General features: G+C 50.0%; 1 protein-coding gene across 8 annotated transcripts in view; it reads right to left on the bottom strand.

Moving 5' to 3' along the window:
* The window catches only part of LOC116955654 (protein Jade-1-like), a 110981-nt gene that overhangs the window by 11683 nt on the left and 77063 nt on the right, over positions 1 to 22235 (bottom strand). For 7 of the 8 annotated variants that reach the window (XM_076053542.1, XM_076053545.1, XM_076053543.1 and 4 more), the window contains exons 9-12: positions 20548 to 20664; positions 4112 to 4761; positions 2201 to 2498; positions 399 to 555 (exon numbers count right to left, since the gene is read on the bottom strand). In XM_076053542.1, coding sequence (XP_075909657.1) covers positions 399 to 555; positions 2201 to 2498; positions 4112 to 4761; positions 20548 to 20664 — 1222 coding nt within the window. Of the gene's footprint in view, positions 1 to 398; positions 556 to 674; positions 732 to 2200; positions 2499 to 4111; positions 4762 to 20547; positions 20665 to 22235 lie in introns of those variants that run through there. The other variant, XM_076053549.1, reaches the window with a different exon arrangement.

The raw sequence follows: 22235 nt of genomic DNA, 5'->3' as shown, positions 1-22235 counted from the left end.
GGAGATGTTAACTGCCTCGCCTGGTATGCAGGTGGTCGTGGGTTCTATCCCGACCCTGATGATGCCTGCTGTGTGTTTGAAGTCTGCGCGTCTCTCCCAGTGGTCGCGTGGGTTTTAATCTCCGGGTTCTCCTGTTTTTCCCTCCGCAGTTACAATCAACGTCACGCGTCCAACGTATTCGGCTCAGAAATCGTCCACACGATGATGAGCCACTTCGTTGCGCTATCATTTGTGGCCATGTCGCTTCTACGTAGCCCACTGAGCTACGAAGCTCAGTGGGCTTTACCTGGTCAAGTAAAAATAGCAAAAGTCTCAAGTTCAGCGATGAACTTTCATAATATTCATTTACAGATAAACCCGCGCCTCACGGCGTTTAACGACGGCGGGGGGACACGCACGCGCGCAGAGGCCGCTGTCGTCGTCGTCGTCGGCGGCGGCGGCGGAAGGAGACGCCAGGGCGAGCTGCACGCGCCTCCAGAAGAGCTGCTCGTGGAGGCGCGCCAGGGCGCTCTTGAGCTTCTCCCGGCGCAACGCCATGTAGCAGAGGTTCCTGGCCTGCTCCCGCCGGCAACACGGGCACCACGCCGTCACCGTTAGCGATGGGGGGGGGCAGGGACTACGCCATGTAGCAGAGGTTCCTGGCCTGCTCCCGCCGGCAACACGGGCACCACGCCGTCACCGTTAGCGATGGGGGGGGGCAGGGACTACGCCATGTAGCAGAGGTTCCTGGCCTGCTCCCGCCGGCAACACGGGCACCACGCCGTCACCGTTAGCGATGGGGGGGCGGGGGGGGCAGGGACTACGCCATGTAGCAGAGGTTCCTCGCCTGCTTCCAACCGGCACCACGGGTCGCCTCTGAAAACGAGCTACGTAGCTCAGCGAGCCTCCCCTGGTAAAATAAAAATAGCGTCATCGTTCCGTTTCAAAGAATCGCTTTTTATAAAGTTTTAAAAACGTCTCAGAGCAACAAAGCAACCACGGCAGGGATGCGTTTCCGATTTTCGAATTGAAGGGAAAACACCGAAAATTCCGCCTCGTTATGGAACGCTGGGACGGTACGAATCATTATAGACAAATCCGAAAACGCGACGTCACGGGAAATGACGTCGCATGCGTGGCACCACGTCCCGGCTCGTCCCGCCAACGCCAAAAGCAGGCGTCACGGGGAACTGGGCAACGTCACTTCTGAGAGCACGGAAATGGACGTAGCAACATTCCGACCGAATTGCAAATGCACACCGTGTCAACCCATACTGTTTGCCCCGTATTTTTGTACAGGCAAATTCAATTTTCAGGTCCATACGGCGTACAGCCGTTTCAATACGGGATTTGTAGGATGAACGTTGAGCTTTATAAGGGGCTCGGGGTGACCAATAAGGCCTGAATTGGCCTGTAATAAGGTAACCACTGATAAGGGGTGGAAAGGTGACCCAGATTTTCCGTAAAGAATCCGAATAAGATTTCCTCTTTCACCCAAAACGCATCCCCCTAAACCACGCCGTGCGTGCGAAAAATAACAATTTCTCAATCAATAGCAGTAATATGATGATGAAAATGAACACAATACTTTTTCAATCAGTCAACGGGAATACGATTACGCGCATTATTTGGCGACGCTGCCGTTGGCAGTGGGCCAAGAGGACGAACAAGAGGGTGGCGCATCGCCTGATACGTCACCGATAATTACGTATCAAAATAATAAAAACCTTCAACGTTTCTTCGTCACTGGTAAATCTCAAACACCAATTTCCTGGGTCTCAAGCACAGGGGAGAAAGGAGGGGGGGGGGGCGGAGGGAGAAATTTCCTCCATCACCGCCCCCCAACTAAACTATGGGAAGAGATACACAAATCCCGCGTGTAGCCTTAACAGACTGTCGGGGCAAGTGCTGTTAGCGGTACACGAGGGGGTGGGTGGCCAGCACCACGCCCGACCGCCTTTGTCTCCCCAGCGGCGATGTTTAAACACCGCGCCGGGTAATCATTTGAGAGGCCGAGTCGACCTAGGGGAGGCCTGGGACCGGTTCAGATAATCGTCACCGGTGTTGGCGGTGAGCGGGAATCGAACCCGGGTCGCATTATTCATAGCGCAGCGCTAACGGCTTGACTACCAAGACACGCGCACACACACGCGGGATTAATTTAAAATCCACATTTCAACCGACAGAGAACGCCGCTTGGCGACGTTGCGGCCCACCGTACCCGCTCGAGATTCTGCCGCAGGTGCGTGAGGGAGTTCATGTCCCGCTGGGCAGCGCTCTCCTCCTCCTCCTCCTCTCCCGTCGTCGTCGTCGCCGCCGTCGTCACCAGCGCCACCTCCGCGTGGCGCTCCTCCTCTTCGTCTTCCTCATCATCGTCATCATCCTCCTCGTCCTCCCCGTCCTCCTCGCTGCGCCCCTCCACCTCGTCGGCGCCCGCGTGAGCCGGGGACGACGATGACGACGACGACGACGACGATGACGACGTTGACGACATCGTCTTGGCCGGGAGGGTCGGAGGCCTGGCAGTGAGGACGCCGCACCAACGATTAAGGCTCCATTCTTATAGCCTGCTGGGGGCAGCACCACGCGTGCCAACGCGTGGTGCGTCTGGGGGTGGCCGGGGCTCAGCACACCGTACAGGAGGTCGTGGGTTCCTGTATACTACGACCTCCTGTATACCAGGCGAGGTAGTTAACATCTCCTAGCCACCGTGATGATGATGAGAGTCACGCAGACTCCAAATACACAGCAGGCATCGTCAGGATCTGGATCGAACCCACGACCTCCTGCATAACGTCGGGCATGCGGATTTAGCAGAGAGAAAGAGACTGGGGGTGGTCAGTCGTAGGCAGGGGAAACAATGGAGCCCTTAAACTTGAACCTGGACTTGAACAGAGGCCAAGGAGTCAACAGCACGAATGACTGCGGGAGTCCAGACTGTGGGCAGCAGCAGTAGCAGCAGTAATAGTAGCAGTAGTAGTAGCAGTAGTAGCAGCAGTAACAGCAGTGGTAGCAGCAGCAGTAGCAGCAGCAGTAGCAGCAGCAGTAGCAGCAGCAGTAGCAGCAGTAGCAGCAGCATCAGTAGCAGCAGCATCAGTAGCAGCAGTAGCAGCAGTAGCAGCAGCAGTAGGAGCAGCAGCAGTAGCAGCAGTAGTAGCAGCAGTAGTAGCAGCAGTAGTAGCAGCAGTAGGAGCTGCAGTAGCAGCAGCAGTAGCAGCAGCAGTAGCAGCAGCAGCAGTAGTAGCAGCACTAGGAGCTGCAGTAGCAACAGAAGCAGCAGCAGTAGTAGTAGCAGTAGTAGCAGCAGTAGGAGCAGGAGCAGCAGTAGTAGCAGCAGTAGCAGCAGCAGTAGTAGCAGCAGTAGGAGCAGCAGTAGTAGCAGCAGTAGTAGCAGCAGTAGCAGCAGCAGTAGTAGCAGCAGTAGGAGCTGCCATAGCAACAGAAGTAGTAGCAGCAGCAGTATTAGCAGCAGTAGAAGCTGCAGTAGGAGCAGCAGTAGTAGCAGCAGTAGCAGCAGTAGGAGCAGCAGTAGTAGCAGTAGAAGCTGCAGTAGGAGCAGCAGTAGTAGCAGCAGTAGGAGCAGCAGTAGTATCAGCAGTAGCAGCAGCAGCAGTAGTATCAGCAGTAGTAGCAGTAGTAGCAGCAGTAGCAACAGAAGCAGTAGCAGCAGCAGTAGCAGCAGCAGAAGCAGAGGAGATTTATTGATGAGAGGTTTTTGTTTGGGTTCGATCGTGTAAATATAATGTGTCGTTAAACCCGCCACCACCCGACACGGCCAATTGGTAAGGTTTGTCACGTAAACAAAACGTGCCGTTACTAGTTCAGCGCTCCCCGGTTGTGTGTTTACAATTTGAGCACAGTGACATTTCGCTGGTGATTACATCCAGCATCATCAGGCGAGAATTCGTGACCTTCCACGAAGCGAAAATTTGGTGGAGGCTTTCACAATGCGTTAAATTGCTCGTCGAAGAACGAACAGCTTACGATTCGTGAAACACATTCCAAGCAAAATGTAACACTCGCACAAACAAAAGCGCACTAACGAGGCGAAAACGACACGAACGAGACGAGCGACCCGAATCGTGGACGAGCCGTCGAACCGCAACGACGTCCAGCCTCGACGCGCGCCAACCTGCGAGGCTCCGGCACGGCCGCCGGCTTCGGCACGGACGGAGTCGTCAGCAGGGGCCGGTCGAAGCCGCTCTTCCTGCGCAGCTTCCAGAACTGGTAGACGAGGTCTGCGGCGGCGGCGCTGGCGGAGCCGGCGCGGCCCAGGGCCGGCGCCGCGTCCGCCGCGCCGGCGAGCGTGTAGAACTCCTCCTCCAGGCGCCGCAAGCGCTCCCTGCGCACCTCCGCGACTGCGTCGTCGCCGCCCCCGTCGCCGCCGCCGCCGCCGCCGCCGCCGCCGCCGGTGCGTCGCGCCGCTGCCGCGCCGGTGTCGGCCGCCCGTCGCCCGCCAGGGAGCTCCCACTCCCAGTCCGTGCTGCCGGTCGGCGTGGTGGCGACGCCGGCGCCGTCGGCGTCCGGGGGGAATTCGGGCGACGGCGGAAGGGAGCAGCCTCGGGTGCCGATGTCGGAGGATTGCGAGGGCGAGGGCGACGGAGGCGGCGGCGGCGGCTGCTGCTGCTGCTGCTGCTGGCGCTGCCGGCGCTGCGTGTGCTCGGGGCAGTAGGAGCGGAAGCGGACGCGGTCCGTGCGCTCGTCCAGGAAGGTGGCCATGTCGAGGCCGCCATGGAAGCCGCAGGTCACGTGGAACGCGCGCACGCACGTGTGCTCCGAGCACTGTGGGCGCACGCAGACAGACACACACAGGGTGAAATACACACACACACACACAGGGTCATATACACACACACACAGGGTGAAATACACACACACACACACACAGGGTGAAATACACACACACACACAGGGTGAAATACACACACACACACAGGGTCATATACACACACACACACACAGGGTGAAATACACACACACACACACAGGGTCATATACACACACACACACAGGGTCAAATACACACACACACAGGGTCAAATACACACACACACACAGGGTGAAATACACACACACACACACAGGGTGAAATACACACACACACACAGGGTGAAATACACACACACAGGGTCATATACACACACACACACACAGGGTGAAATACACACACACACACAGGGTCAAATACACACAGGGTCAAATACACACACACAGGGTCATATACACACACACACACAGGGTGAAATACACACACACACACAGGGTGAAATACACACACACACAGGGTCATATACACACACACACACACAGGGTCATATACACACACACACACACAGGGTCAAATACACACACACACAGGGTGAAATACACACACACACACAGGGTGAAATACACACACACACACACACAGGGTCATATACACACACACACACAGGGTCAAATACACACACACACAGGGTCAAATACACACACACACAGGGTGAAATACACACACACACAGGGTGAAATACACACACACAGGGTCATATACACACACACACAGGGTGAAATACACACACACACAGGGTCAAATACACACACACAGGGTCAAATACACACACACAGGGTCATATACACACACACAAACAGGGTGAAATACACACACACACACAGGGTGAAATACACACACACACAGGGTCATATACACACACACACACACAGGGTCATATACACACACACACAGGGTCATATACACACACACAGGGTGAAATACACACACACACACACAGGGTCAAATACACACACACACAGGGTAAAATACACACACACAGGGTCATATACACACACACACAGGGTGAAATACACACACACACACAGGGTGAAATACACACACACACAGGGTCAAATACACACACAGGGTCATATACACACACACACACACAGGGTCAAATACACACACACAGGGTGAAATACACACACACACACAGGGTGAAATACACACACACACAGGGTCATATACACACACACACACAGGGTCAAATACACACACACACACACAGGGTCAAATACACACACACACACAGGGTGAAATACACACACACACAGGGTGAAATACACACACACAGGGTCATATACACACACACACACAGGGTGAAATACACACACACACACAGGGTCAAATACACACACACACAGGGTCAAATACACACACACAGGGTCATATACACACACACACAGGGTGAAATACACACACACACACACAGGGTGAAATACACACACACACAGGGTCATATACACACACACACACAGGGTCATATACACACACACACACAGGGTCATATACACACACACACACAGGGTGAAATACACACACACACACACAGGGTCAAATACACACACACACAGGGTGAAATACACACACACAGGGTCATATACACACACACACAGGGTGAAATACACACACACACACAGGGTGAAATACACACACACAGGGTCAAATACACACACAGGGTCATATACACACACACACAGGGTGAAATACACACACACACAGGGTGAAATACACACACACAGGGTCATATACACACACACACACAGGGTCAAATACACACACACACACAGGGTGAAATACACACACACACAGGGTGAAATACACACACACACAGGGTGAAATACACACACACAGGGTCATATACACACACACACACAGGGTGAAATACACACACACACACAGGGTCAAATACACACACACAGGGTCATATACACACACACACACAGGGTGAAATACACACACACACACAGGGTCATATACACACACACACAGGGTGAAATACACACACACACACAGGGTGAAATACACACACACAGGGTGAAATACACACACACACACAGGGTGAAATACACACACACAGGGTGAAATACACACACACACACAGGGTGAAATACACACACACACACAGGGTCATATACACACACACACACACAGGGTGAAATACACACACACAGGGTCATATACACACACACACAGGGTGAAATACAAACACACACAGGGTGAAATACACACACACAGGGTCAAATACACACACAGGGTCATATACACACACACACACACACAGGGTGAAATACACACACACACAGGGTGAAATACACACACACAGGGTCATATACACACACACACACACAGGGTCAAATACACACACACACAGGGTGAAATACACACACACACAGGGTGAAATACACACACACAGGGTCATATACACACACACACACACAGGGTGAAATACACACACACACACAGGGTCAAATACACACACACAGGGTCATATACACACACACACACAGGGTGAAATACACACACACACACAGGGTCATATACACACACACACAGGGTGAAATACACACACACACACAGGGTGAAATACACACACACAGGGTGAAATACACACACACACACAGGGTGAAATACACACACACAGGGTGAAATACACACACACACAGGGTGAAATACACACACACACACAGGGTCATATACACACACACACACACAGGGTGAAATACACACACACACAGGGTCAAATACACACACACAGGGTGAAATACACACACACACAGGGTCAAATACACACACACACACACAGGGTCATATACACACACACACACAAGGTCATATACACACACACACACAGGGTGAAATACACACACACACACACAGGGTGAAATACACACACACACACACACAGGGTCATATACACACACACACACAGGGTCATATACACACACACACACAGGGTGAAATACACACACACACACAGGGTGAAATACACACACACAGGGTGAAATACACACACACAGGGTGAAATACACACACACAGGGTGAAATACACACACACACACACAGGGTGAAATACACACACAGGGTGAAATACACACACACACACACAGGGTGAAATACACACACACACAGGGTGAAATACACACACACACAGGGTCATATACACACACACACAGGGTGAAATACACACACACACACAGGGTGAAATACACACACACACAGGGTGAAATACACACACACACAGGGTCAAATACACACACACACACACAGGGTGAAATACACACACACAGGGTCATATACACACACACAGGGTCAAATACACACACACACACAGGGTCATATACACAAACACACACACACAGGGTGAAATACACACACACACAGGGTCAAATACACACACACACAGGGTGAAATACACACACACACAGGGTCAAATACACACACACACACACAGGGTCATATACACACACACACACACACAGGGTCATATACACACACACACACAGGGTGAAATACACACACACACACACAGGGTGAAATACACACACACACAGGGTCATATACACACACACACACACAGGGTCATATACACACACACACACACAGGGTGAAATACACACACACACACACAGGGTGAAATACACACACACACAGGGTGAAATACACACACACAGGGTGAAATACACACACACACACAGGGTGAAATACACACACACACAGGGTGAAATACACACACACAGGGTGAAATACACACACACACACACAGGGTGAAATACACACACACACAGGGTGAAATACACACACACACACACAGGGTGAAATACACACACACACAGGGTCATATACACACACACACACACACAGGGTGAAATACACACACACAGGGTCATACACACACACACAGGGTCAAATACACACACACACACACAGGGTGAAATACACACACACACACAGGGTGAAATACACACACACACAGGGTCATATACACACACACACACAGGGTGAAATACACACACAGGGTCATATACACACACACAGGGTGAAATACACACACAGGGTCATATACACACACACACAGGGTCATATACACACACACAGGGTCAAATACACACACACACACAGGGTCAAATACACACACACACACAGGGTCAAATACACACACACAGGGTCATATACACACACACACACAGGGTCATATACACACACACACACACAGGGTCAAATACACACACACACACAGGGTCAAATACACACACACACAGGGTCATATACACACACACACACACACAGGGTCAAATACACACACACACAGGGTCATATATACACACACACACACACAGGGTCATATACACACACACACAGGGTCATATACACACACACACACAGGGTCAAATACACACACACAGGGTCAAATACACACACACACACACAGGGTCAAATACACACACACAGGGTCATATACACACACACACACAGGGTCAAATACACACACACACACACACAGGGTCAAATACACACACACACAGGGTCATATACACACACACACAGGGTCAAATACACACACACACACACACAGGGTCAAATACACACACACACACACAGGGTCAAATACACACACACACAGGGTCATATACACACACACACACACAGGGTCAAATACACACACACACACACAGGGTCAAATACACACACACACGTACAGGGTCATACACACACACACACAGGGTCAAATACACACACACACACAGGGTCATATACACACACACACACACAGGGTCAAATATACACACACACAGGGTCAAATACACGCAGACGCACACAGGGTCAAATACACACACACACAGGGTCATATACACACACACACAGGGTCAAATCACACACACACACACACACAGGGTCATATACACACACACGCACAGGGTCATATACACACACACACACACAGGGTCAAATACACACACACACACAGGGTCAAATACACACAACACACAGGTCAAATACACACACACACACAGGGTCATATACACCACACAGGGTCAAATACAACACACACACGTACAGGGTCAAATACACACACACACAGGGTCATATACACACGCACACACACAGGGTCATATACACACACACGCACACAGGGTCAAATACACACACACACACAGGGTCATATACACACACACACACAGGTCAAATACACACACACACACACAGGGTCAAATACACACACAGGGTCATATACACACACACACACACAGGGTGAAATACACACACACACAGGGTCATATACACACACACACACACAGGGTCATATACACACACACACAGGGTGAAATACACACACACACACAGGGTCATATACACAACACACACACAGGGTGAAATACACACACACACAGGGTCAAATACACACACACAGGGTGATATACACACACACACACAGGGTCAAATACACACACACACACACAGGGTCATATACACACACACACACAAGGGTCATATACACACACACACACACACACAGGGTGAATACACACACACACACACGGGTGAAATACACACACACACACACACAGGGTCATATACACACACACACACACAGGGTCATATACACACACACACACAGGGTCATATACAACCCCACACACAGGGTCAAATACACACAAACACACACACAGGTCAAATACAACACACACAGGGTCAAATATACACACACACACAGGGTGAAATACACCAACACACACACGGGTCAAATACACACACACACACACAGGGTCAAATACACACACACACAGGGTCATATACACAACACACACACAGGGTCAAATACACACACACAGGGTGAAATACACACACACACACACAGGGTGCAAATACACACACACACAGGGTGAAATACACACACACACACAGGGTCAAATACACACACACACACACAGGGTCAAATAACACACCACACAAGGGTCATATACACGCACGCACACACACAGGTCAATACACACACACACAGGGTCAATATACACACACACACAGGTCAATACACACACACACACACACAGGGTGAAATACACACACACACAGGGTCAAATAACACACACACACACACAGGGTCAAATACACACACACACACAGGGTCATATACACACACACACAGGGTGAAATACACACACCACACACAGTCATATAACACAGGTCAAATACACACACACACAGGGTCAAATACACACACACACACACAGGGTCATATACACACACACACACACACAGGTCATATACACACACACACACAGGGTGAAATACCACACACACACAGGGTGAAATACACACACACAGGGTCAAATACACACACACACACACAGTGGTCAAATACACACACACACACAGGGTGAAATACACACAACACACAGGGTGAAATACACACACACACACAGGGTGAATACCACACACACACAGGGTGATATACACACACACACACAGGGTGAAATACACACACACACAGGGTCATATACCACACACACACAGGGTGAAATACACACACACACACAGGGTCAAATACACACACACAGGGTGAAATACACACACACACACAGGGTGAAATACACACACACACAGGGTCATATACACACACACACACCAGGGTGAAATACACACACACAGGGTCATATACACACACACACAGGGGAAAATACACACACACCGGGTGAAATACACACACACAGGGTGAAAACACAGGGTGAAATACACACACACACAGGGTCAAATACACACACACACACAGGGTGAAATACACACACACACAGGGTCAAATACACACACACACACGGGTGAAATACACACACACACAGGGTCATATACACACACACACACACAGGGTGAAATACACACACACAGGGTGATACACACACACACAGGGTCAAATACACACACACACACACAGGGTGAAATAACACACACACACGGGTCATATACACACACACACAGGGTCAAATACACACACCACACAGGGTCATACACACACACACACACAGGTGAAATACACACACAGGGTCTAACACACACACAGGGTGAAATACACACACACAGGGTCAAATACACACACACACCAGGGTGATATACACACACACACACACAGGGTCAAATACACACACACACAGGGTCAAATACACACACACACACACGGGTGAAATACACACACAGGGTCATAACACACACACACACAGGGTGAAATACACACACACACACACCGGGTCATATACACACACACACACACACAGGGTCAATACACACACACACAGGTGAAATACACACACACACACAGGGTATATACACACACACAGGGTCAAATACACACACACACACAGGGTGAAATACACAACACACACACGGTCAAATACACACACACCACACAGGGTAAATACACACACACACAGGGTCATATACACACACACACACAGGGTCAAATACACACACAGGGTCAAACACACAGGGTCAAATACACACACACACAGGGTGATATACACACACACACAGGGTCAAATACACACACACACACACATGGTCAAATACACACACACACACACAGGGTCAATACACACACACACAGGGTCATATACACACACACACACACACAGGGTCAAATACACACACACACACAGGGTGAAATACACACACACACAGGTCATACACACACACACACAGGGTCAAATACAACACACACACAGGGTCAAATACACACACACACACACACAGGGTCAAATATACACACACACAGGGTCATATACACAACCACGCACACAGGGTGAAATACACACACACACAGGGTCATATACACACACACACAGGGTCAAATACACACACACACACACACAGGGTCATATACACACACACGCACAGGGTCATATACACACACACACACAGGGTCAAATTACACACACACACACAGGGTCATATACACACACACACAGGGTCAAATACACACACACACTACAGGGTCATATACACACACACAGGGTCAAATACACACACACACCGTACAGGGGTCAAATACACACACACACACAGGGTCAAATACACACACACACAGGGTCATATACACACGCACACACACAGGGTCATATACACACACACGCACACAGGGTCAAATACACACACACACAGGGTCATATACACACACACACACAGGGTCAAATACACACACACACACACAGGGTCAAATACACACACACACAGGGTCATATACACACACACACACACAGGGTGAAATACACACACACACAGGGTCATATACACACACACACACACAGGGTCATATACACACACACACACAGGGTGAAATACACACACACACAGGGTCATATACACACACACACACACAGGGTGAAATACACACACACACAGGGTCAAATACACACACACAGGGTGAAATACACACACACACAGGGTCAAATACACACACACACACACAGGGTCATATACACACACACACACAAGGTCATATACACACACACACACACACAGGGTGAAATACACACACACACACACAGGGTGAAATACACACACACACACACACAGGGTCATATACACACACACACACACAGGGTCATATACACACACACACACAGGGTGAAATACACACACACACACAGGGTGAAATACACACACACAGGGTGAAATACACACACACAGGGTGAAATACACACACACAGGGTGAAATACACACACACACACACAGGGTGAAATACACACACAGGGTGAAATACACACACACACACACAGGGTGAAATACACACACACACAGGGTGAAATACACACACACACACAGGGTCATATACACACACACACAGGGTGAAATACACACACACACACACAGGGTGAAATACACACACACACAGGGTGAAATACACACACACACAGGGTCAAATACACACACACACACACAGGGTGAAATACACACACACAGGGTCATATACACACACACAGGGTCAAATACACACACACACACAGGGTCATATACACAAACACACACACAGGGTGAAATACACACACACACAGGGTCAAATACACACACACAGGGTGAAATACACACACACACAGGGTCAAATACACACACACACACACACAGGGTCATATACACACACACACACACAGGGTCATATACACACACACACACAGGGTGAAATACACACACACACACACAGGGTGAAATACACACACACACAGGGTCATATACACACACACACACACACAGGGTCATATACACACACACACACACAGGGTGAAATACACACACACACACAGGGTGAAATACACACACACACAGGGTGAAATACACACACACAGGGTGAAATACACACACACACAGGGTGAAATACACACACACACACAGGGTGAAATACACACACACAGGGTGAAATACACACACACACACACAGGGTGAAATACACACACACAGGGTGAAATACACACACACACACAGGGTGAAATACACACACACACAGGGTCATATACACACACACACAGGGTGAAATACACACACACAGGGTCATACACACACACACAGGGTCAAATACACACACACAGGGTGAAATACACACACACACACAGGGTGAAATACACACACACACAGGGTCATATACACACACACACACAGGGTGAAATACACACACACAGGGTCATATACACACACACAGGGTGAAATACACACACAGGGTCATATACACACACACACAGGGTCATATACACACACACAGGGTCAAATACACACACACACACACAGGGTCAAATACACACACACACACAGGGTCAAATACACACACACAGGGTCATATACACACACACACACAGGGTCATATACACACACACACACACAGGGTCAAATACACACACACACAGGGTCAAATACACACACACACAGGGTCATATACACACACACACACAGGGTCAAATACACACACACACAGGGTCATATACACACACACACACACAGGGTCATATACACACACACACAGGGTCATATACACACACACACACACAGGGTCAAATACACACACACAGGGTCAAATACACACACACACACACAGGGTCAAATACACACACACAGGGTCATATACACACACACACACAGGGTCAAATACACACACACACACACAGGGTCAAATACACACACACACAGGGTCATATACACACACACACAGGGTCAAATACACACACACACACAGGGTCAAATACACACACACACACACAGGGTCAAATACACACACACACAGGGTCATATACACACACACACACAGGGTCAAATACACACACACACACACAGGGTCAAATACACACACACACGTACAGGGTCATACACACACACACACAGGGTCAAATACACACACACACACACACAGGGTCATATACACACACACACACACAGGGTCAAATATACACACACACAGGGTCAAATACACGCACGCACGCACACAGGGTCAAATACACACACACACAGGGTCATATACACACACACACACAGGGTCAAATACACACACACACACACAGGGTCATATACACACACACGCACAGGGTCATATACACACACACACACACAGGGTCAAATACACACACACACACAGGGTCAAATACACACACACAGGGTCAAATACACACACACACAGGGTCATATACACACACACAGGGTCAAATACACACACACACGTACAGGGTCAAATACACACACACACACAGGGTCATATACACACGCACACACACAGGGTCATATACACACACACGCACACAGGGTCAAATACACACACACACAGGGTCATATACACACACACACACAGGGTCAAATACACACACACACACACAGGGTCAAATACACACACACACAGGGTCATATACACACACACACACACAGGGTGAAATACACACACACACAGGGTCATATACACACACACACACACAGGGTCATATACACACACACACACAGGGTCATATACACACACACAGGGTCATATACACACACACACACACAGGGTCATATACACACACACACAGGGTCATATACACACACACACAGGGTCATATACACACACACACAGGGTCAAATACACACACACACGTACAGGGTCATATACACACACACACACAGGGTCAAATACACACACACACAGGGTCATATACACACACACACGTACAGGGTCATATACACACACACACACACAGGGTCAAATACACACACACACACAGGGTCAAATACACACACACACAGGGTCAAATACACACACACACAGGGTCATATACACACACACACGTACAGGGTCATATACACACACACAGGGTCAAATACACACACACACAGGGTCATATACACACACGCACACAGGGTCAAATACACACACACACACACACAGGGTCATATACACACACACACACAGGGTCATATACACACACACGCCCAGGGTCATATACACACACACACGCACACAGGGTCAAATACACGCACACACAGGGTCAAATACACACACACACGCACACAGGGTCATATACACACACACACACAGGGTCATATACACACACACGCACACAGGGTCAAATACACACACACACAGGGTCATATACACACACACACAGGGTCATATACACACACACACGCCCAGGGTCATATACACACACACACACAGGGTCATATACACACACACACGCACACAGGGTCAAATACACACGCACACACACAGGGTCATATACACACGCACACACACAGGGTCATATACACACACACACACAGGGTCATATACACACACACGCACACAGGGTAAAATACACACACACACAGGGTCAAATACACACACGCACACAGGGTCATATACACACACTCGCACACAGGGTCAAATACACACACACACACAGGGTCAAATACACATACACACGCACACAGGGTCAAATACACACACACACACAGGGTCATATACACACACACACGTACACAGGGTCATATACACACACACACGCACAGGGTCAAATACACACACACACGCACAGGGTCATATACACACACACACGCACAGGGTCAAATACACACACACACGCACAGGGTCATATACACACACACACGCACAGGGTCATATACACACGCACGCACACAGGGTCATATACACACACACACGCACAGGGTCAAATACACACACACACGCACAGGGTCATATACACACACACACGTACAGGCACGCGAACACACACACAGGGATGCACACAGACACGTGCACACAGACACGTGCACACAGACACGCACACACAGACACACAAAGACAAACACACACACGTACAGGCACGCACGCAGAAACACACGCACTCCCACACACACCACAGACACGTGCACACCACAGACATGCGCACACCATAGACACGCGCACACCACAGACACGCTCACACCACAGACACGCGCACACCACAGACACGCTCACACCACAGACACGCGCACACCACAGACACGCGCACACCACAGACACGCACACACCATAGACACGCGCATACCACAGACACGCTCACACCACAGACACGCGCACACCACAGACACGCTCACACCACAGGCACGCACACACATCGGTGGAGAGTTACAACACATTTATACTTAAGCGATCTCACCCAACAACCTTTATCATGAGTGTAAAATTAATTTGGGCAATACATTTAGGGTACTTTGATGCTTAAAAATGATTTCACAGGGCAGTGTCGTGCACACATTACATCACAACGAAGGTGATTGCTTGGGACAGTTTTATCAGAATGCGCAGCGTTGCGACACAAAGGCTTTACATGTAAACCCTCCGCTCAAATCACGAATGCAGAGTTAGGATGTATTTAAGACACTACGAATACACCGAAATGTATGGGTGTCATTAAACTACTATTACTCTCACTGTGTTGATTTTTTACTATGAAGAGCTTTACAATATTTGATGGTTATCATGACTGAACTATCCGCAAGTAGTTTGCGCATGCTAGGGTGTTGATTTAGTGCTCAAAATTAGTCATTTGGCCGTTAAAAGACAATCGGATTCTACGGACACCCCCTTCCCCCCCCCCCTTTTGGTCCGTTAAACCGAGGGTTGTGATGATAAACTTCTTTTGTACGTAGCCAACCGTGCCAATCGGAGGTGCAGTGTTGAGTCTATGGGCAGTGTTGAGTCTATGGGCAGTGTTGAGTCTATGGGCAGTGTTAGTCTATGGGCAGTGTTAGTCTATGGGCAGTGTTAGTCTATGGGCAGTGTTAGTCTATGGGCAGTGTTGAGTCTATGGGTAGTGTTAGTCTATGGGTAGTGTTAGTCTATGGGTAGTGTTAGTCTATGGGCAGTGTTGAGTCTATGGGCAGTGTTGAGTCTATGGGCAGTGTTGAGTCTATGGGTAGTGTTGAGTCTATGGGCAGTGTTATTCTATGGGCAGTGTTAGTCTATGGGCAGTGTTAGTCTATGGGCAGTGTTGAGTCTATGGGTAGTGTTAGTCTATGGGTAGTGTTAGTCTATGGGTAGTGTTAGTCTATGGGCAGTGTTGAGTCTATGGGATAGTGTTGAGTTTATGGATAGTGTTAGTCTATGGGTAGTGTTAGTCTATGGGTAGTGTTAGTCTATGGGCAGTGTTGAGTCTATGGGCAGTGTTGAGTCTATGGGCAGTGTTGTGTCTATGGGCAGTGTTGAGTCTATGGGCAGTGTTGAGTCTATGGGCAGTGTTGAGTCTATGGGTAGTGTTGTGTCTATTGGCAGTGTTGAGTCTATGGGCAGTGTTGAGTCTATGGGCAGTGTTAAGTCTATGGGCAGTGTTGAGTCTATGGGTAGTGTTGTGTCTATGGGCAGTGTTGAGTCTATGGGCAGTGTTGAGTCTATGGGCAGTGTTGAGTCTATGGGCAGTGTTGAGTCTATGGGGTAGTGTTGAGTCTATGGGGTAGTGTTGAGTCTATGGGCAGTGTTGAGTCTATGGGCAGTGTTGTGTCTATGGGCAGTGTTGAGTCTATGGGCAGTGTTGAGTCTATGGGCAGTGTTGAGTCTATGGGCAGTGCTGTGTCTATGGGGTAGTGTTGAGTCTATGGGCAGTGTTGAGTCTATGGGCAGTGTTGAGTCTATGGGCAGTGTTGAGTCTATGGGCAGTGTTGAGTCTATGGGCAGTGTTGAGTCTATGGGCAGTGTTGAGTCTATGGGTAGTGTTGTGTCTATGTGCAATCTAATCGAGCAGGCAATAGCGCCGCGCCTCCAGGACCGTATCGACCGATGGCGGTTCGCAGACGTCCACGCGATGAGCCAGCGTTGCTGCAACAGGTCCGCTCTCCCACTCCGCAACCCGTTGCAACCCGTTGCAACCCGTTGCAGAGACGCCCAAAGAGTGAGGCGATTCGTTTAACGCGTTAAGCGACCGTTTAGGCGTGGACTTGGCTTTCGGCCGAGTCCACCTAGGGGAGGCCCCGATTGCACGCGCGTGAGTGAGCCGTCACTGCTGCGATGCACCGCGTCGCCAACCGTGGCTGGGAGTCGAACTGGGGCTGGGCAGGTTCGCGGTGTAGGGACGCTCGGCAAAACGCACCACATCACTCCCCACGCGCACACAAACGCCACGCACGCACACACACACACGGCACACACATGGACACCGTGGGCGTTGAGCTATCGCCAGACGGTCCTTCAGATGGGACGAGTTGAGTCACGAGTAACGAAAAGCACGTGTGTGTGTGTGCGTGTCTTTGTGTGTGCGTGGATGTGTGCATGCATGGGGTGTGTGCGTGTGTAAGCATGGGATGTGTGCGTGTGTGTATGTGTGTGCATGGGGTGTGTGCGTGTGCGTGTGCGTATGTATGTGCGTGCTGCCGGTGGTGTAGCGGTTAGCGCTACGCTGCGCTACGAACCCGGCGACCCGGGTTCGATTCCCGCTCACGGCCAACATCAGTGAAGATTATCTGAACCGGTCCTGGGCCTCCCCCTAGGTCGATTCAGCCTCAAATGAGTATCTGGTGCGGTGTGTAAACATCGCCACTGGGGAGACAAAGGCGGCCGGGCATGGTGCTGGCCACCCACCCCCTCGTGTGCCGTGCCGGCCTTTATAGGTGCTCGCTAACAGCGCTTGCCCCAACAGTCTGTTCAGGCTATACGGGGGATCTTTGTCTTTCATTTTGGCCGAGTGATTTGGTGGGGTGCTTGCTTGGTTGAGTGTGGGCGAGTGAATGGGTGAGAGTTGTTGTTGTTGACGAGACGAAGCGGTCAGGTAGCCCCGAGTCCCCAACGTGAATGGAGGAATCAATGAGTGAAGTCCACGGGAAAGTTGGCCAATTAATGAGAGGGGCTGCACACGCTGTGGTAGCCACCACTCACGGTGCAGCGATGCCTCTATGTCACTTCCTGTGCACTAGCTCATTATCTGCGTATGTGTGTACGTTGAACTTCATTCGCACCGCACGTAGCCAACCGTGCTGATCGGAGGTGAGGGGTGAGTGTGTGGCGAGTGGTTGGGTGAGTGTATCCGTATACACGTTGAACTTCTTTCGCACGGCACGTAGCCAACCGTGCTGATCGGAGGTGCGGGGGGTGAGTGGGTGAGTGTGTGGGCGAGTGGTTGGGTACGCAGAAGCGCACAGAAGTAGCATGGAGGAGCAAATTAAGGCTTTGGCGAAGTTTTACGGAAGCACACGGCGCAGGCGGCAATATGCGGAAGCGCAGACGGAAGCGCAGACGGAAGCGCGGAGAGGCAAAGTCCCGGGGAGGCGTGCGGGGGAAGCGGTCGAAGCGAGCGGAAAGCGCCGCTACCTGGATGCAGGCGCCCGTGCGCTCGTGACAGAGGCAGCAGAGGAGAGCCCAGCGTGTTGGGGGGATGAGTGAGAGGCGCGTGATCGGCTCCATCTTCTCAGGGCACCCGATGCTCACCTGCGCCGTCGTGCACACACAATCACAAACACACAAAGACAAAGCTCACACCCCCGTGTGGCCTTGACGGACTGTCGGGGTAAGTGCTGGTGGAGAGCACCAATGAAGGCCGGAATGGTCCACGAGGGGGGGGGGGGGGGTGGGTGGCCAGCGCCACGCCCGGCCGCCTTTGTCTCCGCACCAGGTACTGATTTGAGGCTGAGTCGACCTAGGGGAGGCCCAGGACCGGTTCAGATAATTACTATCGCTGGTGTTTGTTGGAACGGAATCGAACTCGGGCCGCCGGGTTCGTAGCGCAGTGCGCTGACCGCTACTACACTACCACTCCCCACTACACACACGCGCACGCACGCACACACGCACGCACGCACACACACACACACGCGTGGAGACGCTGGCACATCCAAGCTGAGCCAGCTAAGCGCGGCATAGGAGGCAACAGGCGGTTGCGTTTCCACCGCAGATGCCGAGCTGTGCCGTGAATGGCGGAGGACATGGGAGAAAAATCCACGGGGAGAGAAACATGCAAACTCCAAATATACAGGTGTCACGGTGGGGATCGAAATCACGACCTCCTGCAACTCAGGCGAGGTAGTTAAGATCCCACCAGCGTGCCTGGTATGCAGGAGGTCGTGGGTTCCATCACGACCCCGACGCCTGCTGTATATTTGGAGTTGGCGTATTTCTTTTACTGCGATGGGGTCGATTTTTCTCCGGATACTCAGTTTTTTTCCGTCCACATTGAGAATCAACTTCACGCGTTCAGAGAATTTGGCTGCTGCTATACATTTCCACATGTCGATAAGCCACTTCGTTGAGCTATAATTTATATACACTATAATACTATACACTACACTATACACTACACTACTATACACTACATTATACACTACACTACTATACACTACACTACTATACACTATATTACTATACACTACGCTACTATAAACTACACGACTATACACTACACTACTATACACTACACTACTATACACTACAATATTATACACGACACTACTATATACTACACTACTATACACTACACTATAGACGACACTACTATACACTACTATACACTACACTAATATACACTACTATAAACTACACTACTATACACTACACTACTAGAAACTACACTATACACTACGCTACTATATACTACACTACTAAACACTGCACTACTACACACTACACTAATATACACTACTATACACTACACTACTATACACTACACTACTATACACTACTATAAACTACACTATACACTACACTACTAAACACTACACATACTATACGCTACACTACTACACAATACACTATACACTACTAAACACTACACTACTATACACTACACTACAATAAACTACACTATACACTACGCATTGGGCTCGATGGAGGCCCGTCGTTAGGCGATTAGTCGTTAATAGGCGTGGTCGTTAAGAGGAGTTCTACTGCATAGCTCGTTAAAAGGGTCGCGTTTGACGGGCGTCCCTCGCCGATTCGCTCCAATCGCTGGACTCGCGAACTGACGGCCACTCGCCTCCCAATCGCTCTTCTCCCGCTACTGCCGT

This window comes from Petromyzon marinus, chromosome 61 (genome assembly GCF_048934315.1).
Source record: "Petromyzon marinus isolate PM22_M1 ecotype Great Lakes invasive population chromosome 61, UKy_Petmar_22M1.pri1.0, whole genome shotgun sequence".
NCBI classification, from domain to species: Eukaryota; Metazoa; Chordata; class Hyperoartia; order Petromyzontiformes; family Petromyzontidae; genus Petromyzon; species Petromyzon marinus.
This window is presented reverse-complemented; position numbering and strand designations above follow the sequence as displayed.